Source organism: Petaurus breviceps, unplaced genomic scaffold (assembly GCF_028583685.1).
Source record: "Petaurus breviceps papuanus isolate PSGF00001 unplaced genomic scaffold, PetGlider_PUasm1.0 186, whole genome shotgun sequence".
Classification (NCBI taxonomy): domain Eukaryota; kingdom Metazoa; phylum Chordata; class Mammalia; order Diprotodontia; family Petauridae; genus Petaurus; species Petaurus breviceps.
In genome coordinates this window covers 31640650-31668008 of record NW_027185798.1, presented here as the reverse complement: position 1 = coordinate 31668008, position 27359 = coordinate 31640650, and the positions used below count along the sequence as shown (strand labels likewise).

At 48.0% G+C, this 27359-nt stretch overlaps 1 protein-coding gene across 4 annotated transcripts; it reads right to left on the bottom strand.

Moving 5' to 3' along the window:
• SEMA6C (semaphorin 6C) lies at positions 1–15512 on the bottom strand. 4 transcript variants are annotated; one of them, XM_069090040.1, is made up of 19 exons: positions 15200–15512; positions 10960–11134; positions 10117–10231; positions 9710–9770; positions 9535–9591; positions 9194–9295; positions 8786–8876; positions 7706–7825; positions 7406–7494; positions 6985–7202; positions 6522–6653; positions 5125–5277; positions 4290–4463; positions 3723–3869; positions 2797–2874; positions 2632–2687; positions 2405–2449; positions 1999–2103; positions 1–1547 (listed from the first exon to the last, which is right to left on the bottom strand). In XM_069090040.1, exons 2-19 carry the CDS (start codon positions 11078–11080, stop codon positions 481–483), a joined length of 2931 nt encoding a protein of 976 aa, XP_068946141.1. In that variant the 5' UTR covers positions 11081–11134; positions 15200–15512; the 3' UTR covers positions 1–480. The 4 variants fall into 4 exon arrangements, with proteins under 4 accessions (XP_068946141.1, XP_068946142.1, XP_068946143.1 ...); XM_069090041.1 differs by having other exon boundaries at positions 2008–2103; XM_069090042.1 differs by lacking the exon at positions 1999–2103.
• Between the last annotated feature and the right edge of the window lie 11847 nt (positions 15513–27359).

The following is a 27359-nucleotide window of genomic DNA, read 5'->3' as shown; positions in this document are numbered from 1 at the left end:
TCTTGGGGCACATCGTTGTATTGGGGTGAGGGGAGGCTCCTACACGGTAGGAGGTGATGATGTCTCGGGCAGCCCCGAGAACACTGTACACTATACAGACGTACCCTACCCCAATCCCCCAATCGTGGACATCCCCAGCCTGGGGGTCTCAGACTATGGAGGAGGCTGGGAGGGGAAGGGCTAAGGCAGCTTGGCTGGAGGAGATAAGGGTGGGAGCCCCAGCCAGCTCCCACTAAGGAGGGCTGGCTCACAGTGGTGGGAGGGAGAGGTAAGGCCTCCCCCATTACCCAAACCCCTGGAGACAAGGGGCAACAGGGAAAGACTACGATGAGAGTCAATAAATAAGCCCAAGATGGGCAATAAGTACAGGAGAGAGGTCCAGAGTCCAGGAAAGGATGGAAGCTGGCAATGTGATTAGTGAGTTATTTGTCCGTTCGGGAGTCTTCATTGCCACACCCTTTCTAGGCAGGGTAGTTACCATCAATAGTTAAAATGGCCACCAGGAGGGGTCGCTTGAGAGGGGGAGGTCACAAGGAGAGGAGCCTTTGGGGGTAGCTGTGGCTTCTCCACATCCACCCTCTTCAGGGCTCGTCCCCTGTAGCCCTCAGGCCGGCCAAGGTACAGAGGGTACCTCCCGTGACCCCCAGAATATCGTGAGGTTCCCACTGAGGGGACTCGAGTCAGGAGGCCGGGGGGCACCCGGTGGGGTGAAGGAGATATGCCCCGGGTGCCTCCAATCCCAAGTCGAGGGGCAGGAGCAGAGAGTGGGGGGCGGGATGGGGGTGGGCACTTCCCATCCGGGGGAATGTCCAGCCGGAGAGGAGGAGTACAGTCTCGTGGGAGGGGAGAGGCTCCAGAAAAGAGGGGATGGGCTGGCTCTGGTGGGGGGACTCGGGGCTGCACCCGGGTAGCCAAGGGGAGAGGGGTACAGGGACTATTTGGGGACAGAGCCTCTGTCCCCTTCCTAGGAGGCTGAGGAGCATGGAGATAGCGAAGCAGTTCCTCCAAGGTGGTCACTTCTACAGCCTGGCCAGGACAGCCAGGAGGGGGTGGCCTCACTAGCACCCTTGGGGCAGGTCCAGAGCCACTTCGGGATTGGGCAGAGCTATCCTTGGCATTGTTCCCATTATGGTTCCACTCCCAAGGGCCCTGGACTGGTTGGAGTTGCTTGACTGGCAGTTCTGGTGTGGATTCAGGAGTGGGCAGGCAGGCCAGTTCTGGGGCAGGCATGCCTTCAGCGGGTGGTAGGAACGTGGTATAGAGCTGGGGCATTGGGGGCGAGTCTCCATCCTTGGCTGGGGGAGGTGGGTCAGGACCCCCACCATGGAGCCTGGCCAAGCTTCGAAGAGAGAGGGGGCGGGGGAGTCCGGGGGTCTCCACATCCTTGTTTCCCCTTCGAGCATGTCGGTAGGCATGACGACAGGCACAGGACACCAGGAAACCAGAAATAGAGGCCCCCAGGGCAAAGGCTGCTGCCACACTGGCCAGGAGTAGTGGCACGGGGACCGTGTGAGGAGATGAGGAGTGGGGAGGATCTCGTCGAACACCTGAGGGGACACAGAGAGACTTAGCAGTGGACGTGGAAGACAGGAAAGAGGTGATGGGGAAAATGAAGAGAAATGCCATCCGATGGCTCTCTGAAGTCTGACCCTCATCCCTCGAGCTGTAGCCTCAACTCCACTGCATACAGCCTTGACCTCCCCTTCCCAACCACAGTCAGACTTTGGGGCAGCTCCTAGACACTCACACCCCCCACACAGAAGGGATCTCAGGACTGAGGTGTCCCTGAGGCCTAGTCCTGCCCCCCTGAAGCCATGCTGAGAGCACCTTCCATACTCTGTCCATGCAGAGGGAGTCGGTGCTGAGAGAGGAGGCCCAGGTCTGAGGACAGAGGAGGCAACCAATGAACAGTATTAGTAAGAAGCCAATCCCAGCTGCTAAGGTGTTAAATTCCCTGGGATGCAGCAACCCCCACCAAACCACAGCACCCTCCCTTACCTGCCTTACCCTCTATGTGAGCCCGAAGAGTGGAGGGCGGGGACCAGGGGTGGGCATCATTGGGGGGACTGGGGGCCTCAGGGGGAGGGCTGGGACCCAGAGGCTCTGGTGACAGACCAAGTCAGAGCCAGTGAGGTCCCTTCTCTCAGTTACTTTCCCCAGAACAATTCAAGCAGATGGATTAGCCCACCCCGCTCCTCACTGAACCCAGGAGTCCAGCCTCAGCCACCACCCCCAACCCTGGGCTCTGGGGGACTCTGGCAGGAGGGTCAGAGGGGAGAATCGCTGACCACTGCCTGATTCCCACCCCCACCCTCCCAACTGCTCTGACATTCTAGCATTCTTGGGAATGGGGGAGTAAGGGTTAAGCAAGCTGAATGTGAGGTTATGGGAGGGGAGAACTCACCATAGGCAGAATCCTCTGGCCCTGAATGACTCCCAGTGGCCCCATCTGTGAGGTGGGAGAAAAAGGCAGGGGGAAGGAAAAAGGAGATCAGGAGTTTGACGCCAAGGAATTGGGGAAGAGGCAGAGAAAAGTTTGAGAGACAGTAAGAGGGTGTGCAGCTTGGGGGAGGGTAAGTGGGCATACAGTCACAACACTTTTAGGGGGTGGCAGTTATAGCACCCCCTTACCGTGGCAGTCTCCCTCCTCCATGACTTCCTTGTCCCCATCCTGCTCTAGGTCAGTCCTGGGAAGGAAGATGAGTCAACTCAATCCCACTTCCACTCCTGCATTCAACTCCCCTACTTCCCCACTGCTGGCCCCCAGATATGGGGATGCACTGGGGCCTCACTCACCAGGCAGGTCCCCTGACATCCACGCAGCCTCTTAAGCTTCCCCAGCCACAGTATGGGTCCTGGGAGTCAAGACAGCTTCTGGGGGGAAAATGAGTCCCACAGGTTTGGGGAAGAAGCAGGAGGCAGGGGGAGAATCCTTCTCCCTTACCCCACTTCTTGACTCCCATAATAGTAGTAATAGTAACTAGCATTTATGTAGTGCTTCAAAGTTGGCAAAAATGATACTTGAGCCTTAGAATCCTATGATTCTACAGATGTTAATCATCCCCATTTTACAGATGAGGAAACTGAGGCTCACAGGGATGAAGTAACCTGTCCTGGTCCCAGGGCCTGTAAATATCAGAGGCAGGGTTTAAGTCCGAGTTTTCCTGTATGAGTCCAGCATTCTACCCTCTAATAGCAGAGGTTTCTTGCTCATGACCCAGCCCCAACTCCTAAATTTAGGCTTGAACCAGATTAAAATACAAGTGGAAAGTGTTTAACAGGTTAAATAAAAACACAATAAAACATGGATAGTGTTTGTTTCTGGTTTTCTAATCAATGTGTGGCCCTTGAGATCCTTTTCTATTTGAGTTTGACACCACTAATCGATGGCACCATGGTTCTTCCCCATTCTAGTCTCCCTTAATTCCTAACCTTTCAAACCTGCGACTGATCCCTTTAAATGCAGCACCCCATATTATAAGCTACCCTACCCTTTGTGACCTCTCCATCACATTTCCCACAACCTCTCCCAAAGTGAACTCTGTCCTCTCTTACCCCCCCCATCCCCACTGCTCTCTACCTAAAACAGATTCTCTTGGTCTTCTCATCCATCCTACTAACTCCCACTATATTTCCTAGGTCCTCCCACCATGTCCCCATTAATCCTATTTGTCCCTAAGTAGACTGTGTACATGTCAGTTCCCCTCCCTTGCATCTCTTACCTTTGACAAGCTCCATGCCGGGTACATCGACTGAGAGGCATGTGGACCACACAGCCTGAAAAGGCCACAAAGAGCCTGTGGCTGTCAGGGTCCAGCACCAGTCCAAGAACCCGGCGGGCTAACTGTGCTGATTGCTTCCCATCACATCTAGGAGAGGGACAGAGGTGGGGCTTAGGAGTGGGGCTCCTTCCACAAGAGTAAACAGTTAAGAGACAGAACAGGGCCGGGGAGAGGAGGTGGAACCCCTATGCTGGGGCTCCCCATCGGCTCCCCAGGACATCTGCTCTGCCACTGAAGAATCTCTTTCTCCTCCCCACCAATGACTTCCAAGCCTCCTTTACAGTCTCCTTGCTAAGTCAACTGAGATAACACATATAAACTGGCCTGTAAACCTTCAAGTGCTAGAGTAAAAGCAGTTTTTCAAGTGGCCAGCCCTTCTTGAGTCCCCAGAGAAGGGACTCGAGGATCCCAAGTTCTCAAGCCTATTGCTTCCCACTCCACTTTCATCAGTGTCCTACATCTAATCCCAGGGATAAAGAAACAAAACCTGGCTTTCAAAGACCTCACCGGGAAGGGCTGTAGGTGTCAATCTCCTCCAACAAGACTGGCTCCGAAGCACCATGCCCCGCTCCTGGAGAGAGCACCTTCAGGACTGTCCCCTCCTCAGTACCCAAGAAGAGGACAGTGATATTGCCGTGGCGACCAGCTGCTCCATCCACAGCCACCTGGGTCAGCAGGGCTCTGGAAAGATACAACTCCCAAGTCAGTAAAGGGAGAGGGCCTCATAGGGCAGACCTGAGATGGTCAGGCTGGGGAGGCTGCCCTCCTTAGTGACTCCGCCAGGAGATCATGCGATGGGAGAGCCATACATGACTGTGGGTCTACATGGCTCTACCATGAAAAGTCATAAAGAACAGAGTCACAATGAGGCCATGTTAATCAAAACTGTAGGATAACATTTATTCCAAACCACTCATTTTACAGATGAGGAAACTGAGGCCCAGAGAGGGGTAAGTGTCTGCCAAAGACCACGTGGCCAATGTGTGGGAAATCCAAGACTAGAGCCCACCTCCTGACTTCTAGTAATACTCTTTCCATTACACATTAACTCTCTTCTCTGCTGTTCTTCCCCCCAAACCACGTAGTGGGGCTGGGAGCCACTTTACTCTCCTTTCTCAAAGGGAATTTGGGGGTCTGGGTTTTTCTGCTCTCCAGAATCATTTCACCTCATACTCCTCCATTTCCTAATTGGTTTCCCCTACTGAGTCACATCTGCCAGGACACATGAAAGAGGGCTAGGCCGCTGAGCTGCTCTCCTCACCTTTCCCTCACCCTTCTTCTGTACCTAATTCCTTGCCAGCCTTCCCACTCTCCCCTTCTGATCCCACCCCTGGATACCTACCTGCCAGTACGGGTGAGAAGGGGCCGATGGGTGGCAGGTGGCACAGCGGGATCCAGGAGGGGGTGAGCCTTGATGAAAGTCAGGACTTCGTCAGGAAGGTCCCGGGAAGAAGGAAATGAGGCAGCTCTACCCACCCCTGCACAGGACCCTGGCCTGAGGGACACACGGAGGGCAGTGCTCAGGGCAGGGTGACTCGATACTGTGATGTCCCCAGATCCCTGAGGACCTGGGATTCTGTTGTCCCTTCACTGATGTCCTACAGCCTCTCCCACTCCAAACCCATTTCATTCCTCAGTCCCACACTAGCTCATCCCTTTCTTTCTCCCACTACAGGCTCTTCTGCTCAAGTCCCCTGTCCTCAGATTTGACGGTCTCTCTACCCAACCCTATTCTGTTCACAGATCAGTCTGGGGTCTCCAACTGGCTGCTGGACACTTCCTATGAGATAGCCATGGGTCCTTCAAACTTACAGGGATGAGCTCACTATCTCCCCTACACCCACAAAAACACACCTCGATTCCCCCATTTCTCCAAACTTCTCCATCTGTTCCATCCTCCCAGTCAGTCACCCTTCATTTCTCTCCCCACCCACCATGCCATCATTCATATCCAGCTGCCAAGGATTGTGGATTCTACTTCCACAGAATCTTGTACATCTGTCTTCTTGTTTCCACTTACATAACCACCACCCTAATGCAGGCTGCCATCACCTGGCCCCTGGACCACTGCACCTAATTGTTTTTTTTTTTCCTTTCTGCAATGAATCCTTCACCTAGCTGCCAAAAACATCTTTCTAAACTACAGGTCTAATCCTTAAGACTTTTCTGCTCAAAAACATTCAATGGCTCCCTATTTTGTCTCTAGAATAAAATACAAACCATTCAGCTCAGCATTTAAGCCCCCTTCAGTAGTCAGTCAGGCCCTAACTTAACTTCTCCACCTTTATTTGTAATAATTTCCCTTCACAGACACTAGATTCCAGCAGGACTATTTCCTGCTCCCTGAACTTGGTTCCCAGTCTCCTGACTCTGGGTTAATAAAAGCACTCTTCTAAGCCTGGAATGCTCTTTTAATCTTGGTCTTTCAAAAGCCTTACCTTCTTTCAAGATAGCTCAAGGGGGACCTTCCTCCAGGAAACCTTTCCTATTATCTCTAGTCTCTCTCCACTACTGGTTCTCCCTCCATACTCAAATATTCCTAGGATTTTTTTATCTGATATTTTTGAACTATTATTTGAATTCATGTCCCACCCACTGCCCATAATAGGTAAACTCTGAGGAAGCGGAAGTTTTTCTTTCCTTTTATACTCCTAGCTCAGGGCTTTCCCCATGGTAGGTGCTTAACAGTTTCATGAACTGAACACTGTCCCATCCCCACTGAAACTTGCCCATAGATACCTGGGTAAGGGGACCCTGTCCTCAGGCACAGGGGTCCAGGCCCCATCTGGGCTCCTCTGCTCCTTGAACTTTCCCTCAAACCCATGTTCAATGTCATCCAGGTAGAAGGCACAGACAGCAGAACCAGGGATGCTACAGGTACCAGGAGAGTATGGGAGAGGAACTGTGAGCTGGGCCTGGGAGAAAGCAAAGAATCCTCCCTCCCTCCCTCCCTCCCAGGTCACCAACCATGCTAGGTACAGGAAACAGGAGACACCACCTTGCTCTGTGGGGGCCTTAAAAGAGGGTAAGGTGGCTTGGCCACAAGTCAGAGACTATGGAAGACAGCACCTCCTTCCTCCACCCCAAGTGCTGATCTCAATGCTGAGGGCTATGGTGTCTGTGGTGGGTTGGCCATACTGGTTGGGGTAGGTAACTATATTGGTTAGAAGATTTTCCACACCTACTTCACATGCCTCCCAACCTGTTGGTCTGGGTGGTGAAGACCCCAAATAGAGCAGGACGTCCATGCAGAGGGACAGGCCCAGTCAGGGCCTGCAGCACATCAAAGTAGAAGGCAGAGTCTCCAGGGACAGAGCAGTTGAGCCGAAGCTTCAGAAAAGATGTCCAGTGACGGTCCAAGGCCCGGGGGGAACCACCTACATCACGTTTACACACACGTGCTACACGAGAGAACTGTACCTGGTGGGGAGGAGAATCAATAAGAAACCAGGATAAGTGTTGGGGGGCAGGGGAGAAATAACGGGGGAAGTGGGGTCAAGGGAAACAGGGAGAGCTAAAGATATAGGTCATACGGGGACAAATAGCACTGAGTGTGCCAGCACAGGCTCAACAGAGAAGAGTCCCCTGTCTCCCCTCCCCAAGGTGGGGTCCACTCAACTTACCCGTCCCAGCCGAGCGTCTTCCACAGAGACTTCTCGGAAAAAGAAGTAAACATGGTCTCTGTGCTCCACGGCATGGACAAAGTGTGGCTCTGGGGAAGAGAGTGATGAAATGGGGAGTGTCTACATAGGTCTCTTTCAACTCTAGGATTTGATAATAATTATTCTCCATCCCTCAATCCCCTGGTATCTTTTGCAACCTCAAAGCCCCATGCAATATCCTTTAGGAGATTTCCTGATCCTTCCCAGACCCCGATACATCCCACCCCTTTTATTACCTCCCCAGCCCTGATCCCCCCTGACCTCGAAGCCACTTGGAGTCGTACTTGGCGGAGCGCAGAGGGGGCTGGGGGCCCAAACTTCGATAAACAACAGCATCGCTGGCCTGGAAATCTGCAGCTGTGGCTGAGTAAAGGCTACCCTCTGGAGGGGGCGTCCCAAGGTCATGGAAGGTCATCACAGACAGATGGAGACGGAAGGAAGGAGTTGTGCTGTGTCATCACCTGGCCCCGTCTGCCTCCCCAGGCTTCTCACTCCTTCCCCCCCATCACGTACTCGACACCCAGCGGCTGTCCCCATCCTCATCTCTGTGTCCTGGCCTCCCCGGGGCCAAACCCCAGCTAAAATCCCGCTCCCTCCGAGAAGCCTTCCCCAGCCCCCTTAATGCTCCTGCCTCCCCTCTTTTGCTTATCCCCAGTTTGTCCTGCACACGTCTGGCTCATACACCACTGTGTGCACAATTGCTCAAAGACAACATGTCTTCGAGTTTCTCCCCCATTAGACATTGAGCACCTGGAGGGCAGGGCTGTCTTTTACCTTTCTCAGCAGCCCCAGTGCTTAGCACAGGACTTGGCACACTATGGTACTAATTTATTAAGTGCTTGTTAATAAATGCTTATGGGGCAGCTAGGTGGCATAGTGAATAGAGCACCGGCCCCGGAGTCAGGAGGACCTGACACTTAACACAAAACTAGCCGTGTGACCTTGGGCAAGTCACTTAACCCCAATTGCTCTACCTTCCCCCCTCTAAAAAGCAAAAAATAAAATAAATGCTTGTTAACTGTTTCATGAAAGAAAAGGAGGAGGTTTCATGGAAGGAATGCATTAATACAAGTTGGGGGAAACACAGAACACAGCAGATCCCAGAAGGGTATGAACACACTTGAAAGATGTGTTTTGAGACATTCTAACAGCACATTCACACCCCACTTTCTCCACCCCCTTACAGATCCTTCACGGAAATTATCCACTCATCCTCAAAATTCCTATGGGTGTCAAATGATAAAGATGTGGGGTTGAATGAGTTGAGGGGGGCAGGAGGGGGGCTCTTAGTGTCTCTCAACCACTAACCTTCATTCACCCGGCCATCCCATAACTTTTTACCTGCAAATATGGCGACACTGGACTGTGTGGCATCAAAGGGGCATCGAGCTTGCCCACTCAGCTCCTCACCCTCCTGCTGCAGGGATGAGATCTGGGGTGGGAGGAAGGGGGGATGTGATCCTGAGGCCTTTGAGTATCTCAGGGAGTAAACTGAAAACCGAAGGCCTCTTCCTTCATCTTCTTAGTCCTCCTTAAGCCTCCTTCACTATACCTGTCTGTCCCTCCCCTCATTCCAAGTTCTCCTGGGTCTTGTCCATGGCTCCTACACCTGGGCCTTATGCCCCACTCAACACTCCAAGATCCACCCTATCCTAAAGCTTGTCCCTTCCCCTATTTATTATTCATTAATTCATTCCCTCCACACCATGCCTCCCCATGCCTGTAACCCCATCCCCCCGACTCCCGTACCCCATAGCTTCGGCACATGGGGCTGAATGAATTTGTCCCGCAGGCAAGGAGGGTCCGGGAGTCCCGGGGAACAAGGACACGGATGTAGTTGTAGCACTCGTCCTAAGGGCCCCAGGAGGTGGGACCAGAGGTCAAAGGTCACTGAAGGTAACAGGGAGATTGGGCATTCTGGGATCCCCAAGGGCAAGAGAAGGGTTGGGGACTGAACATGCCAAGCATTGCTCCCTTTGGGTTGTTTCCCCTGTGTTCTGGGAGAGGAAGAAAAAAAGGGCTTGGGAGAAAAGGTCATAGGGGAAGGAGACACACAGCCCACCTCCCCAGTCCCTCGTCACATCCCTCACCCTCAGCTTCCCTCGAACAGCACAGTTCTCCACATCCTGACTTCTCCATGTCAGATACTGATGGAAAAGAGAAGGAAAGAGGTTTTGTGAAGACAGCACCAATTCTAGAGGCTGACCCCATATCCCTCTTTCTGCTGCCTGACTCCAGAACCCAGACTGTCCCTCAATCTCTCACCTTGTCTGGTACCAGCCCTTCCCAGTCTTGACCTTGAAGATCAAAGGAAAAAACATGATCCCTAAAGGTACAAAGAAGGAATGGGTCAGTAGGTCAATATTCAGTGTCCCCCACCCCTCCCCACTTTCCATATGGTAAACACCTATTGCATATCTGACCATGTAACTCCACAGACAAGTACAGCCATATCTCCCGCACCCATTCTTCATCTAAATGTGTCCTGTGACCCACGTCTCTGGATATATTGGCTTATGGCAGGTACTTACCATATATCGTGGTACGTCTTTGTTCTAGTGTCCATATATCTACCATGCCTCTGTGTATGTATTCATGTTTACTGCGTCTCTACCTGTGTTCCCAAGTGCCATGTCTATGTTCAGTCCATTCATATGTTACATGCAACTTACCGGGCAGCTACCAGCAATGTCTGGTTCAGGATCAAGAATCTCTGAAAGTCCAGACCCAGCTCTCCAGCCACAGCATCACCTTCTAAACCCCGGAACCAGGATAATGGCGATACACCTGGTGGGAAATGAACAGAAAGGAGAAATATTTGGGTTGCCAATGCTTCACCCCAAAACCCCTTCCCTAATCCTATGAGGAGAGGGAAACACCTAAACTCCCTCCCAACAAAAGAGAGAAGCTACATGATCAGGGATGGAGTAAGAAGAAGTTTACTGGTCCCTAAGTACTCTCCGGCCTTTTCATCTACTGCTCACTTACCCAAAACTCCTTCATGTTCACTCTTCCCCAATCTGCCTCCCATCTCCTTCCCTACAATAACATTTTCCCTCATCTTCGAGTAACCAAATCCTACCCTTCTTTCTAGAATCAGACCAAGTCTTACCTCCTCTGTTAAGCCATCTCTAGCCACTCCAGCCAACAAGGACCTCTCCATCCTCCAAACCCCTGTGGTACCTTGCTGTCTGTGCCACTTATTAGTAATTAAGGATCACTGCTTTGTCTAGTTCCCTAACTTTCATGTTTTTCTCATTACCCTGCCTAGACTAAGTTCCTTGAGGGCTAGGGCCCTGTCACATTCACTATATCCCCCAGCATCTAGTCTAATATCCTTACGAAATAAATAATTAATTACTGATTGATTAATATGAGGAGCTAATGTGGAACCACATTGGTCAGGGGTGGGACAGTACTTGAATAGTGGGCAGTGATAACGTCTGGGGGGACATGTGAGCCAGTCGAAAGCAGACCAGAAGACAAGGGCTGAGCTGGACATGGCAGCCACTTACCTTGGAGGTCAGAGGTCACTAGAGGGAGAGGATCCTGGGGGAAGGTGGCCTGGGTGAGAGGAGTTGAGGAGAGCAGCAATAGCAGGAGCAAGAAGGACGTGAAGGGAGGGCCCCGGGGCATCCTGGGCAGGCCGGCTCAGGCCCCAGGTGGCACTCTCTCACCCATATGTCAAGCCTGAGACAAAAAAGACCAAGAGGATTGAGGGGAGGGGGCTGCAAGCCTGCAGTCACTGGGAGATTTAGAGCCAAGGGTATGGACACCAGGGTTGTTTCTTTTCTTTATTTTGGTCTTCTCAAGCAGGGATATGGATACAACTTTTCCCTTGGTCTATCCCCAGGGAACCCTAGAGAAGGGAGGGGATCTTTCCCAACACCTGTCCCAACCAGGCCTGTCACTGTCACTCAAGTTCCATCTACCCTAACAGGAACAAACCGGCTGCAGCAGGGAAAGACAGACCCAAGTTATGACCTCAGGTAAGGTCAGGGTATATCCCCTCCCCCTCCCTCTCAGTTCCTCTCTCTGGGTCCCTAGACTTTCTCTGGTTGATTCCCCTCATCCCCCCACCTCCCTCCTCCAAACCTTCCCTGTTATAATTAGATGCTGGGGGTGGGGGAGGGGGGAAGGTGTTGAAGCCTCACATTATAAATAGTAGTTCCTGAGGACCATTTGAGGAAGAAGGAGCAGGTCTACTCTTGCCCTCCCCTAAAAGACCTTCTTTAGTACAACCTCCCTGGCAACCCAGTGTATATGCATGAGGGACACACTGTGCCCATCTCTCATTCTAGGTCTGGAAAAGAACATTCTGATATTCAGGTGTGCCCGAGGCTCTCCACTCAGTGAGAGATGTGGGATGTTGGGGGTTGCTGCCCTGATCCAGGCACCACTCCCCAGGACTAAAGGTTCAGAATGGGACGGAGGACCATCTTAGCCAAAAATGAATGTGCATCAAAGCCAAATTGAAGGCTATATTTAGTTCTGGCTGCAGCTGTTTCCCCAGACCCCCTCCCTCCCTTCTCTCTTTGGCCCCCCTGACCCAGTATATTTGCCTTTGAGGGGGAAGTACCACCCGTGGGGACACTAGGAAGAGAGAGAGAGAGCTGGAATGGGAGGAAGGGCTGGACAGCCTCATCTTCTCCCCCTCCTCATCGGGCTGCCTCTGAAATTAACATATAAATAATTCAGCCTTCAGCCGGAGGACCAGAGCCCAGAGTCAGGGGGAGAGATGGATGGGGTAAGGGTGGGAGTTGAAGTGAAAAGAAGATCCTAAGACATGGAGACATGCCTCCCCTCTCATTAGCCCCCTGAAGCCACCTGGCCCTAGTTTCAACCAGCTCTGGATGGGGGGTGGGGGGTGGGAAGGAGATGGAAACATAATAGTAAATAATAGTAACTTCAAGCTTTTGCCAGTGACTGCTGCTCTGAAACCTTTGGGTGGGGTACCTGGCACCCCACCCAAAGGACTTGTCCTTTTAGCAGATACAAACAGGGAGCTTTATAATCCAATCTTCCTCCCCCAGATGAAAGAACTTGAAACCTTGTTGTTCTAAGATCCCAGCTCCCCTTTTCTCTGCCCCACCCCTCCAGCGAGCTCCATTCCCAGAGTCAGGAACCCAGGTGTCCCCTCCCTCCCCCTGGAGAGTCCCCTCCCCCCATATGACATCATCTGGGGTAGGCTAACGTCAGATAGGGACCCCAGAGGGCTCAAGGAGGGGATGGGGCAGAGACACCTAATGATGACCCCCTCCCCTGAGAGGACAGCAGCCAACTAACGACCCTCCAGACTCACAAGCCCCCCTCTTTTCAGGATGCTGACACTCCCCTGGGAACTCTCCTGTTGTCCTTCCTTTTACTCTCACACCTTTCCTTCTCACCACTATGTTGCCCTTGACAACAAATAGTATCACCCTGGAATGACTTTGGTCTCTGGGCAAAGAAGGGACCTTCCCTGCTTCCTGAGCTGAACTCCCTCCCTTCTTTCACCTCCCTACCAGAGATATCCTTTTTCTTACCTGGAGTTGTGACTCTTGTGAAGATCTAATAATAGGTGAGTGATAAGGAGTCATCCCCATTCCCCATTCCCAAAAAAAGCTGATACCAATGCTCCAAAGAGATAGGTGAGACCCATGTGTACTGGAGCCTGGTTTAGGAAGCAAAGGTTGCCAGGTATTGGCCTCTGGGGGTGCCCTTTCTGCCTAGGAGGTACTGGGCAAAGGGAACACCTGAGGCGACTGGACAGGCTTAGGAGAGATAAGGAGGCAGTCAGCACAAGAACCAAAACAAGAAAGAGGGAGTGAGGAGTGGTCACTCCTCAACATAATCCTGAAAATACTTTGCAAAAAGGCCCAAGCTGGGAACCAAGACAATAGAGGCTTATTTGCATCTCATTTGCATGCTTTCATCTTGAAGCAAAATGTGCAGACAGCATCCCTCCACTCCCTACCAGCCGGCCAGTGGTGGTGCCTCCTAGTCTTCTGACAAAGGCCTTTTCGGTTTCCCCAAAGAGCTGACCAACACCTCTAATCTCAGCTGCTTTCTGCACAGGTTACCTAATGCCCTGTCTCCCCACTTCCCACAGTTGATCTGGGTTGACCTGGCCTGAAAATAACATCTGGCTGGGCTTTACACTGGTACCTTCACTCTCACCTGCAGGGCCAGGTGAGGCCTCTGCAGCTTCTTCTAGGCATTAGCAGAATGAGTCTACCTACTCCCAGGGCCTAAAACCTTTACAGTGCCCAACACCACCACCACCTTGACCTCAGTGGTCTCTGACTCCCATTGTGGCAGCAATATTTGTGTGTGTGTATTGTATTGGGTGGAGGTGGGGAGTGAGGGAAATGGTAAGCAAGGTGGGATTGGAGAACAGAAGGAATCAGCATTCTGAGTCTCTTAACCAGCCAAATCTCACTGGGGCCAGGCTCGCCTGGGCTCACCTCCTGTGTAGAAGAGGAAGCTGGCCCCTCTTCTCGCCTCAGGCTCAAAGCCACCTCTGGGGAGTGGCTGGGGTCACAGCCAAAGAGTCTGGCAGAAGGGATGGGGGGGCCTCCCACCCTGGGACAATAGCAGGAAACCCTCAGCCCTGTAGTCCAACCCCCTGTCCCCCTTCCTTTCAGGGAAGGGGGGGGGCTTTACTGAGGAGGGGCTTAAGAGAACCATACCCTCTCTCAGACTCTTCTCCCTCCTCTCTCTTCTCTGGTTCTAAATAAACATTGACTCTACCATTCCCGTCATCCCCAGAGCAAGGATAATCCAGGTGTCTAGACCCCTGCATGAGGTGGGCACTGTGCCAGCTGATGGAGAAATATCCAAATTGTCCCCCGCTTCCCATCTCTGGAGCTCCAAACATAGAGGCCAGGGGGCCTGGGGGTGAATGTCTGCTGCCTGGGACTCAGTCCCAGAGCCACGTTAGCGAGAGGAGGGGCTTGGGAGGGGGTGCCTGCAGGCAGGGAGCTGACAGGGGTAGGGGGAACCAGAGGATAGGACAGCAGATACCGGGCTTTGGAAGAACAGAGGAAGGGGGGCTGGAGGCAATAAATGAGAAGGTTTAGGGGAGACAAAGCTAAACTGGCAGTCATTGGGGCCCACAAATAGAGTCTACCATTTCTGCCCTCTTCAGTGGCAACCCAAAATAACAAAGTCCTAGGGTGGGTTTGGGATTGGGGCTGGGCTCACAGCCCTTCAGGAGGAAAATGACTTCTACAAACACCATCCTTATATCGGATTACCCTGAACTGGGGCCTGGGGTCCTTCCCTCCAGGACTCGTCTCCTCTCCCCACCTTAGGGAAAGCGGCTCAGTCAAGACATCCAGGTCCAGGAATGACTTCTCCCCTCCCTTGCCCATCCCCTTCAATTTCTGGTGCCCGGGTTTCCCTATACAGTAAGCTGAAGTGGAAAAGGGCTTATCGATTCAATTCACTTTAGACAGGGCACCCCACTCCCTCGATCTGATCTCGGAAATTATTCCCCGCCCCCCAATCTGTGTACAGAAGATAATACCCCGAAAAAGCCTCCCAGAAAGTTGGGGTTGAGGGGGCTGCTCCAATGCTTCTTGGTGTCCCTAGGTCTTAGGATCCCCAGTCCTGTCGCGCTCCCCTCTATCCCTCGGCACAACCCCAAGCCTACCCCCCGCGGCTGGAGCGGACCCCGCCTCGGTCGCTCCCCTATCACCCCCGTGCCTGCTCCACTGCCCTCCCTCTCTCCAGCCCCGGCCCCTGCTCCCGAGCTTCCCCGCGGTTACTTGCCCTAGAAGCCAGATCCGTGGGGTGGAGGCGGCGGCCGCGGGCTCGGAAGTCCGGGGCTCGGGGATCCCGGGGGTCCAGGTTTTGGGGGTCCGGGAGCGAGTATCCCGGGGGACAGGGAGAGGGTCTCGGTTTGGGAGGAGGTGGCCGGCAGCCGGGAACTGGGGGGCTCCAGGCGGGTTCCCGGGTCTCGTGAGTCCGGGGTCCGAGCCGCAGAGCCCACTCTGGCCAAGGCTCCGCGGAGGAAAACAATGCGACCGCCCGGAGCTCTCGGCCCTGGCCTCGGCCGCCCCTCCCGCAGGCGTCCCCAGCCCCGCCTCCCGACACGCCCCCCGCTTCACGATGCCCAATCCGAACCCGGGAGAGCTGTGAAGAGACCGCCCCCCTCCACAGTCCCCTGGCCAATCGCAGGGTCCCGCGCTCTGAACACCTATCTCAGAAGAGCAGCTAAGGGTGGGGGGACCTGCCCGGGAGGGGAGGGAGTCGGGGAGACCGAGAGAGAGAAAACAAGAGACCTTCCGAGGGAGAGACCTAGAGACTGGGGACGCCGGCCTTCTTGCCAGGGAGAGGCCGTCGGGGAGAAAGCGCATGGGGAGGAAGGAAGGGACGGTGAGAAGAGGAAAGGCCGGAAAGCTGGGCCCCCGGGGCTGTCTCGCTCTCCCCCACCTTCTCTTTCCCGACCTGGCCTTTGTGGACCCAGACGGGGGTCTGGCGATGACTGCCCCCTGCTCTTTGGTGGAAAGCAAGGGCCGGGTGACCTCCAGGGTCCCTGCCACAGGCACATCCCGGAGCCGATGGTCCGTCCTCCCCTGGCCCCGCACGCAGCCCGCCCCCGCACCCCCACTCCCAGTGCTGGGCCCAGCCTTCCCCCACCCCAGGGAAACCTCCCATTTCTCCAGCTCTCCTCCGAAGCCTGGCCCAGGGTCTGGGGAGGAAGGATAGATGTTCATGAGCTATGAGCACGAGGACCCGATCCAAACTGAAAGAGTGGGAACCGTTTGGGGAGGAAAGTCTGTCCAATTCCACTGGGACTGGGTCAGGGAGGAGCTGGGGTGGGATGAGGAGAGAAAGAAAGAGCTGGACAGGCTACACCCAGCGGGCAGTAGGGTGATGGAGGAGGACAGGTAGAAGAGACTGGCTTTAATGGGAGGAGAGAGAGACACCCAAAGCCAGCAGCAACCCAGAGACACGGACCCGAGCTCAGGACTCAGTCTCAGATGCAGAAAGACACAGAAGCAAACCCTACTCCACTTCCCCCCATTAGCCTATCCATGACACTTCTCACATTCTGTTCCTCAAGTTCCTAGCCTTTCTTCACCGTAGACACTGGATTTGTGAGACACTACCATCTCCCAGAAGATGGACCCAGTCATTTGTCCAGTGGCAAAGCAGAACACTGCTGTCTCCATCCCCTCTCCACCACACCCCCTACAAAGCCCCTTTGATTCCAGGAATGCTAGCATGGAAAGAGGGAAGGCTCTTTCAGGCATCTCTGTTGTTGTCCCCACCTTGGTGATGCCTGCTCAAGATTCCTTCCTGTGTGGGTTTGGGATGAAAAACATTCTTGAAATTCTGGGGAGAGGGGGCAGCTTGGGGGGGGGCATTGGAATTTTTGACTTTTTCTCTGAGCTTCCCCCTCACTTCCTAGTCTCTGGAGTGGGGGAGGATGGGTATAGCAGGGTCTGTTCTTCCAGGCTAGACATGGCTAAAGCGGGCGTCAGAGTGGGTAGCACTAGGCTAATGTACAAAGGCATCCCTAGACACACAGAAGGAGAGAAGCATAGCCACAAAGACAGAGGAAACAGGACAGAGGCAGAAAAATACAGAAAGACTGAGAATCAGAGTCAGTGAGACAGCCATGCTTCCCCAGAATTATTCTCTATGGGCTCTGGATTCATGGTATTGGGTAGGCACTAGTGCTGGGGTACGAGATGAGAGAGACAATGGAGAAACCCAGAGAGGACTGAAAGAAGGAAGTGCATAAAATACAATGTACTTTTAGGACTTAGCTCCAGCCTTGCTTCAATTTAACAGGTATTTACTGAGTAATAATAATATATTTGCCTAATGCTTTAGGGTTTACAAAACACTTAACATACATTGTCTCATTTGATCATCAAAACAACCCTGTGAGGTAAGTATTTCAGGTATTATCCCCATTTTATAGAAGAACGGAGGCTGAGAGCCATTAAATGATTTGCCCACCCTCACACAGCTAATAAATGTCAGAAGCAGGATTTAAAAGCAAATCTTTCCTGACTCCAAGTCAAATGCTCTTTCCATTGAGGAGGAAGGGAATGGAGTAAGTATATACTGCTATGTGTGGGGGCATTTGGCCCTCACATCAACCCCTTGAGGTAGGTGGTGTTATTGTCCTCATTGTACAGTTGAGGAAAGGGAGGTGAGCAGAAGTTAAGTGATTTGCCCAGGGTCACCAAGCTAGTTAAATGTCTGAGGCTGCATTTGAACTCAGGTCTTCCTGACTCCAGGCCTAGAGCTATAGCTACTGCACCATGTAGCTGCCTTGGAAGGCAAGGAGTAAAGTTTAGTACCCACATTCCCAAATGACTGATGGAGCTCCCACCCGATGTGCTGCCCTTATTACTAGTCATACTAGAGACCTATAAACCCAACAGCAAAACATTTAATTAAAACATGAAATTGTAAATAACAAGGAAGGTGATCAAATAATAAAACAGTCTCTGCATGCATGTGCAAAAAGGTAGAAATCTTACCTCCAGAGTGATTATACTGTTATTTTCCCTCAATCCCTCTGAATTTCAGATGGCACAGTGGGGAAAAGTCACTTCATAACTCACAGCTGATGGAAGCTTAGAGTACATTGCCTTTTGATTTTTAGAACCTTTCCCAAGACTCCATAAGTTCAGGCTGGAAAATGACTGAAAGCTCTATCTTCAACTCTATAGTCATGATCATGGTCCAGATAGGATTCAGGACATCATGTCCATCTCTTTTTCTTAATAATTCAATTTTATTTTATTGTTAAGGTCTGAGTTATTTCCCTCCCAGCCATTCTACCCTCTCCAATCCAGTACTGAGAAAGCAAGAAAAACAAAGCCTGTTAAAAACAGATAAAGTCAAACAAAACAAATTCCCACATTGTCCATGTCCAAAAATCCATAAACCTTAGTCTGTACTCTGAGTCTATTATCTGGAGGTGGGCACCATGTTTAATCCTAAATCCTCTGGAATTGTGATTGGTCATTGTGTTGATTAGAGTTCCTAATTGTTTCAAAGTTATTTTTCTTTACAATATTGCTGGTTATATAAATTATTCTTCTGGCTCTGCTTACTTCATTTTGTAGCAATTCATACAAGTCTTCCCAGGTTTCTCCTTCATCATTTCTTACAGCACATTCAAATATTACAGCTACTTCAGTCATTACTCCAATTAATGATAGGTACTCCCTCAGTTTTTAATTCTTCATCACCACAAAAAGGGCAACTATAGTTTTGTCCATGTGGATTCTTTTCCTCTTTGTGAGTATAGACCTTGTAATAGTATTGCTGGGTGAAATGGTATGCACAGTTTAATAGCTTTTAGGGCACAGTTCCAAAATGCTTTCTAGAATGGCTGCACCGGTTCACAGTTCTACCAACAGTGCACTAATAAACCTATTTTCCCACAGCTCTTCCAACATTTATTATTTTCGTTTTTTGTCATCTTTGACAATCTGATGGGTATGAAGTTTTAAATTTGTATTTCTCTATTAGTGATTTAGAGAATTTTTTCATATGGCTATTGATAGCTTTAATTTCTTTCTCTGAAAACTGTCTCTTCATATCCCTTGACTATTTATCAATGGGGAATAGCTCTTATTCTTTTAAATTTGAATCCTTTCCCTGTATAGCTTAGAAATGCAACCTTTATCAGAGAAACTTGCTGCAAAGACTCCTCCCCCCCAAAAAAAAATTTCCTGCTTCTCGGTTTTATATAATAAAATTGTCCATTTTACCTCCCATGAACTCCTCTATCTCCTTTGGTCATGAGCTCTTCTCCTGTCCTTAGATCTGGTAGGTAATTTATTATATACTCCTTTACTTAGTTTATAATGTCATTTTTTTATGCCTAAAGCATGTACCATTTGGTGCTTGTGTTGTGAATTATTACACCATATCCATCTTCTTTCTCTCCCCCTCTCTCCATGTCTCCTATATTTTGCAATTATCATCTGCTTGGCCCCTTGATTTTGGGAGCCTCTCTTTTCTACTTTCTGTCTTCTAACGACTCTCCCTGTTCATCTCTTTTACTTTAGTTTCTCTCTCTCTCCTGTGACTTCCATATCCTCTAACAAGTCTGCATTGACTGCTACAATTTCCATGTCTAGTCATGGCTCCTCTCCCAAAAAATCCCAGATCCAGGAGATTAATTTCCTGCCTATGGGCACCTGAAACCATGCTGGAGGATGCTGATTAAGGTAGAGACAATCTTTGTCTATATGACACAAATATTAGCCCCAATTTACCCATAGGAGAACTGGATCTGAGAGGTTCAATGACTTGCTCATAACAACACAGCTAGTTTTATCTAAGACATGATTAGTGTCTACTAATGTGCTTGACACTGGCTAAGCAGAGTAAAGGATACAAAAGAAGTATTGATTCCTTCCTTCCAGAAACTGATAGTCTTTCGGGGAGACAAAGCTCAGACACATGAAACAATTAGCAACAAAACAATTATAGAACAATGTAAAACAGTTTTATGGGGAAAATTGACTAGGACACACTGATGAGTTGATTTCCCACCCCCTTACCCCCACTCCTAGCTTAGGTGATGAAATTATAGAAGGTAATAAGCAACAAGGTGTGAAGATGTTAAAGTGAATATTTCAGGGGTGAGAAATCTGTGGCCTCAAGGTCACATATGGCCTTCTACGTCCTTGAGTGCGGCCATTTGCCCAAGTCCAAATTTTACAGAACAAATCATTTTATTAAGGGGATTTGTTCTATGAAGTTTGGATTCAGTCCAAGGGCTAAGCTTGAGGACCTAGAGAACCACATGTGGCCTCGAGGCCTCGGGTTCCCCATCCCTGCACCCTATTACCCCCTTACAAGATGTAGACAAGTTCTTCAGTCCAACTTGATGGAATTAAAGAATGGTTAGCCATTGGCTAACCAAAGGATTGGTCACACCCTTGGTGATAAATATCAAGATACCCTCTAGAGCTTTAGTTGAAGCAGGAGATAGTTCAGAGGAATGTCACTTCTGTCAGGAAAGAAGAGAGCCAACTTTGGAGGAAGAATCCTGTTCTTAAAGGGAATTCTTTGCCTTTTCTCTTGGGTGTTTACCCCAGGGCATCTGGGGTTTCCTCTCCTCCCCTTCTCCCCAGTCATCTACATTTTCAGTCAGGCTATCTGCCCAGTAGGAGACTGCACTGAGGAGGGAGTAGGCTTGTTCAAGGCACAAGGCAGGAGTTCTGTGAGTCTTCAAAGAGTTAGCCCTGGCTACTGACCTGCCCAAGAGATGCTGTGCCATGTCTTCTGGGGGAGCAACATAAGGACACCACAAGAAGAAAAAGATCACTAGGGCACTGAAGTGCTGGACGTGTGAATTGCCTTAGGCATGTGTTTTCCCTACATGTATGCCTCTCTACTAGTATACTCTATATACACTATGAACATTCTTCCTCCTGATGTTGTTTGTAGCTGTGGAAGAATGGGCCCCAGGTTTATAGAGGGAAAGTTGTGTTTCTCTTGGTCCCAGTTAATAAATGTTCCTAATAATACTAGTTAATTAATAACTAGTTCCTAGTTCCATATTAGTAAATACTTTTACTTTGAGCTAATTATTCAACTGGCTGATTATTAAAGATAAATGCACCATTGGGGGCCTGTGTGCTAGAATTTTTGTCCAGACCCACATGATAACTTGAACCTAGGGTAGATGATTACCCTAGGAACTAACCAGAAGGAATGAATTTTGGGAGGTTATCAGGGGATTACTATACCACCTCACTCCCCACCAAATATATTTATCAATATCATTAATCCATTACAATCAAACTCTCACTTCTGTGCCACAAAATCCAGTAGCAATGTTATTAGTTTGTTGAAACCCAATTGTAATGTAGATTTACCTAGCATTCACCTCGAGTAGTAATGGTAGACTTTAACTATTGGGAGATCTTCATAGGATCACAGACCTGGTGCTAGAAAGGATTTTATAAGTCATCTATTCCATTTTCTTTATTTTAAAGATCAGAAAATGGAGGCCCAGCAAGGTTAAGTGACTTGTCCAAGGTTACACAGGAAGTAAATACCAGGGGCAGAATTTGAACCCATGTTCTTTGATCCACAGCCAGTATTTTTTCTTTCTCTGACCAAAATTGAAAAGCTTGTAAATGACTGACTTGTTTTAAAGATCATTTAATTCTTCAAAAAGTGAAGGAAACAACAAAAAAAGGAATTCTGGACCTGCTTTTGACCAACATGGAAGTCTTCATCAATGAAAAAAAAATGATCAGAACTCTGGAAGAAATGAAGATGCAGTGTTTGTGATAGAGGAGAAGAAGAATGTTGGGAACAGCCTAATGTACTCTAAATTATGGGAGAGCAGGTTTTAAAAGGTTCAGAGAAAGGATACGTAAGACTTCATGGACAAAAATTCTATACAATGCCACCTCACATTGGGAGAAGCATTCTTTGACTGTTCTGGAGCTGTCAGCATCTGTGCTGTGGCTCTGATTTTTCCAGTGTTTCTCTGGTTCATCATGAACAACTTGAATTAGAAGACCCACCATGAACTGCAAATATTTGGCATCACGTGGACCAGAATGTGACTTCTGGTAGGAGGTAGGAAAGACCTAGGATTTCTGGGTTTTGCTTCCTTCAACATTCATGGGTTTTTTGTCCCTCCCCTTTACCTCCCCTGCACCCCTCCACCTTAGTACTGCTTTTGCAAGGAAGACTGTCCAATAAAAGCCCTATAAGTATTTGTGCTTATTGAGGAAAGTCCTTTAGAAGATCATTGGGAACTTGCCACCAATGGGTGGTATGTGATAGGACCAGGGTTTCCCTGACATATCTTCTTTCCTCCTATCCACAATATGAGGAGGCTTTACCTAAATTAAAGACAAAGCTTCCCCTGGGACCTGATTGACCCCAGATTCCCAGACACAGCTTCCTCCCATTCCACCCCCATTCTCCCCTCCCCCACACACACCCAGACAACATGGTTCCTGAGACCTGATTGGCTCCCTGGTTTCCTTGATACAGTTTCCTGGTCATCTAGGGACATAAAAGTCCCAGTCACATGGTGTTTAGACCTCTCAGACCTACTGAAAGCCTAAGACCATACCCTGATGACCTAATGACTAGAAGGAAGGAAGTAGGAAAGAAGAGAGAGAGAGAGAAACAAAGAAAAAAAGAGTAAGAGGTAGCAGAACTTCAGATAGTTGTGGAAGAGGATGCTGGATAAAAACATTCTTTGCTTGCTGTTTGTTCATTCGTTTCCACCTTGTTAGGCTAAGTGGTGCAGTAGATAAGAGCACCAGACCCCAAGTCAGGAAGACCTGAATTCAAATATGACCTGAAACACTTATTACCTCTGTGACCCTGGGCAAGTTACTTAACCTTGCTTGCCTCAGTTTCCTCATCTGTCAAATGAATTGGAGAGGAAATGGCACTCCAGTATCTTTGCCAAGAAAACCTCAAATGGGGTCATGAAGAACTGGACATGATTGAAACAAATGAATGACAACAAAGTCTAAGAATTTTACTTAAGATTTTACTCCTTCATATTTATTTGTGTTTTTATTCAATTATTAAGTTATAATACAGTTATTTCAAAGACATGCACAGGAGATAGAAATCAGTCGACCAGCATTTTAAAAGTGTCTATTATGTGCCAAGCATTCTGCTAAGTGCTGAGAAGACAAAGACAGGTAATGGAAAAGGAACACAAAAGAAGCCTGGTCCCCTAAGAGCATTGTCAAGAATTATAAAACTCAGAACATGAAACCTAAGGGTGACAAAGCTATGATGAGATCAAGAAGAAGCTCAAAGGAAAGATGGATTCACTGTTCAGAGTAGATGAGACAATGATAAGAGGTAATGATGAGACAGAAAGCACAAATACTTAGGTTTTTTTTGCTTTTTGGAGGGGCAGTTGGGATTAAGTGACTTGCCCAAGGTCACACGGCTAGTAAGTGTTAAATGTCTGAGGACGGATTTGAACTCAGTCCTCCTGACTCCAGGGCCGGTGCTCTATTCACTGAGCCACCTAGCTGCCCCAAATACTTAGTCATTTTGCATCTGTTTTCTCTGTGTAAAAGATAGGTTAACAGGAAGTTGAAATCCAAAATGAATGAGAAACTTTAAGAGAATGAATTCAAATCACCAGGCCATGGCAAACTGTATACTAGGGTGCTAGGAGGAGTGGTGGATCTAATTGCTGAGACACTGTTAATGATCATTTAAAACTTGTGTAATATAGAAATGCTGTAGGACTGTAAAAGCACAAATATTCTGATTTTTGAGGAGGGTGGAATCTGTAAGAGCTGAGACACTTGATTTTAATTCACAATGAAATTCTAAAACATAATTCCCTTTTTGGAAATTTAGAAAAGGAAACACTGATCCGTGAGAGCTAGCATAGCTTCATTAATAATTGATCAAGCCAGTCTCACTTCTTTTCCTTTTTTGACAGGGCTCCTAGTCTGGTGGTAGATCAGGAAAATCTTGTAGACATAAAATACCCAAATTTCAGCCAAGTATGGGTCAAAATCTCTCAAACTGTCCTTCAAGGCAAGGTGGAGAGATGTGCATTCGACATTAGCATAGTTACAAGAATATGGAATTAGACGAATGACAAAACCCAGTCATTAGTGGGTCAGTATCAACTTAGAAGGAGGTCTCTAGTTGAATGACTGAGGATTTCTATCTAACCCTGTGTTGCTTAACAGTTTCATCAATGATTTAGATGGTAGCATAGATGGCATGAATATGAAATCTGCAAATAATACAAACGTGGAAGGATGAGTTAACATGTTAAATGAGAGAGTCACGATCCAGAAAGATCCTGACAGGTTAGTATAATGGCTGAAATGAAAGATGAAATTTCATTCCTCTTCAATAGACCTGTGATATCACCAACATGGGTACTCCTACTACCGGTAATTGTATAGATCACAATTCATTCATGCCTTCTAATCCTGTGGAACACTTGTCTATGTTTTCCCATAAATCACCTGCAGGGTATCTAAAAAGAGTATTGAGAGCCTTCCTAACATTACATAGGCGCTAAGGAAGCATATGTATTATTACTAATTTTTTTAAAAAAGGCTCTCAAGAAAACATGAGCATCTACTACACCCAGTTCCCCATTTCTACAGAATCTTTATGAAAATAAAGAGCTTTCTTGATGAAGGTCTGAGAAAGCGGAAAGTAATGTCTTTATCAGTGTTATTCTACAGCGGACCACAGTCACATAACTAACCAAAAGATAAAGGAAATGGAAGATCTCACTATACTTATTGCTTAATGACTATAAAAAGTTTGATTCAGTAGAGTGAAATGCCGCCTTCAAAGGTCTCCTCCAAGGTGCTTCCCATTCATATGTTAAACTATTAGAGTCCTTGAAAGATGCAGCAACAGAGATAATTTTGTTCAACTCTTCATTTATTACCATCAAGCAAAGTATAAAACCAGGGAGAAATATGATCACCAAAGATATGAGTCATTGTTATGGAATCCAAATGGAAGGATTCCCCATAGATAATGAAGTTCTCTGAATGCTCCTAAATGAGATCCAAAATCACTCATAAGAGATTAGCTTAACTATCCAAGAAGAAAAGACCAAAGGGCGGCTAGGTGGCACAGTGAATAGAGCACCGGCCCTGGAGTCAGGAGGAGCTGAGGTCAAATATGGCCTCAGACACTTGACACAAAAACTAGCCATGTGACCTTGGGCAAATCACTTAACCCCAATTGCCCTTCAAAAAAGCAAAAAAAAAAAAAAAAAGAATATTTGTTGGGGTGGCCAGGTAGCACAGTGAGTAAGAGCACTGGCCCCAGTGTCAGGATGACCTGGGAATCGAATCTGGGCTCAGACACTTAGCACCCACCCAGAAATGCCTGGCCGTGTAACCTTGAGCAAGTTACTTAACCCCAATTGCTTAGGGGTGGTCAGGTGACTCAGCGAGTAAGATGTTGGGATGACCTGGGGATCAAATCCAGACTCAGATACTTAGCACCACACTCAGAAATAACTGGCCGTGTAACCTTGAGCAAGTTACTTAACCCCAGTTGCTTTAAAAAAAAAAAAGACCAAGTATGTGAAAAGTGTCTATTGCCCAGACTATAATATGTAGTTGACTGGGCAGCTGGTCCATTAGTATTTGTGTATGTACATAATTATATGAAGAGAGATTAAATTTTTCTTTTTGTATGTGTAAATATATGTACATATACTCACATTTAGGTATACACACATATGTACATACATACATATATATGTATACATCATGGGTAGACAATGAAGATTATTAACTGCATTTGGGAAATTGAATGATGCTTTTAATAACCCCAAACTTCCCAGAAACAAATAAAATATTCCCTATCTTTTGAACACAAATATTTTTCCATTTGGACTTTATGCTGGACATTCTCCATCACAAAGGCAATCAATGGTAAGCATATATTGTCCTCTTTTATTCCTTCACTGATGATGATAATCTTAGGGTCAAAGTTATTTTTGTTTAGGTATCTTTTAAGGATTCTAGGATTTTAGAGTAAGAGTAAGAGTCAGTAAGAGTAAGCCTGGTTGAAGGAGAGCATTTTGCTCTGCTGAATCAGATTTTCTTTTATAGTTGACAAACAATTTATCCAGACAAGCATAATGGGATCTTCTATTTTCTGAACCTTTCAGTCAATTGTGTTACTATAAAGATGTGGTCTGCTGTAGAGCATGATTACTGAAAGCCTTCCTGTTTCCTTTTCAAATTTTCATCAAAGAGGTCTTTGATATGTATATAGATTGTTCTCAAAAAGATTTTGTAGAGCTGAGAAAATAGGCATATGGATCAGTTGTTATTGATATTTTTCAATTGCTTTTTGGGGAATAAAAGCAACTGCAATCTTTTCCCCTAAGTGCTTGGTATCCTCCCCTATTGCAGATATCTTGAGAATCCCAATTCCCTTAAAATGGTGCTGCCTATAGCATGGATCTTCTATGTCTATTATTTTGGTCTGGTTCCATTGATCTTATCTTTTTTTTGTTAACGTCATTTTGACATCCTCATGCCACACATTGGAGACTATGATGTGAGAGTCTAAATGCAGCCATTCCACTGTCATTAATAGTGTGTTATGGAAATGTTGACAGATGGTTTCCATTTCCCATCTATTTGTTGTGCCTCTTCCAGTTTTATCCTTACATGCTCTTAGGATGATATGGCTTAATTGGATCCCTCACAAAATTTTCTGTGAACTTGCTTTTCCTTTTACTTCTCATTGTTTTTGGAGGCAATATAATCCCCTACAATATGCCTCAGTAAGATTTTACAAATGAGTTTACACGCTGAACCAGTGTTGCCCTTGGCTGCCATAATTGTTTGGCAAGGAGAACAAGTGCTGCTAGTTGAAGTGGTTTCTAGGTTCTTTTGGCCTCTGCATTGTAGCAATATATTTTCATTCGTTAAAGTTCCATAGGAAATGATAATGATCAGTGTTGATGTCTGCTCCTTTATCCATTTCCCATTTAGGGAGCATCAATAGCTTGTTTAAATCACTTACACTAGAAATGTTTTGGCTGCATGCATTATCTTCTTTTTGTCTTCATTCTTTAACAGGGTATCAATTTTTATACTTGCTTTAACTGCTCAGTGGTCTGACTGTACACAGCTTGTTCAGAAATGACCTCCATAATAACTAGTTATTTCCTATCTATTCAAATATAGTCAATTTCTACATCTTATGTAGAGCTTGCCAGACTTATACCCCCTAAATCTTTCCTTGAAGAAAGCATTAATACTGTGGCATGAAGCTTTTATTCCGTCTGCAAGTTTTGGGATTTTTTTTTGTTCCTCGATCCTTTGCCATATATCCCAACAATTTTTTCACCATCCTCCCTGTGCCCATTTCTGTACTGAAGTCACTGAGTATTGTAGATCTTAAGAGAGAGTTATTGAGTTCTTCAACAGTT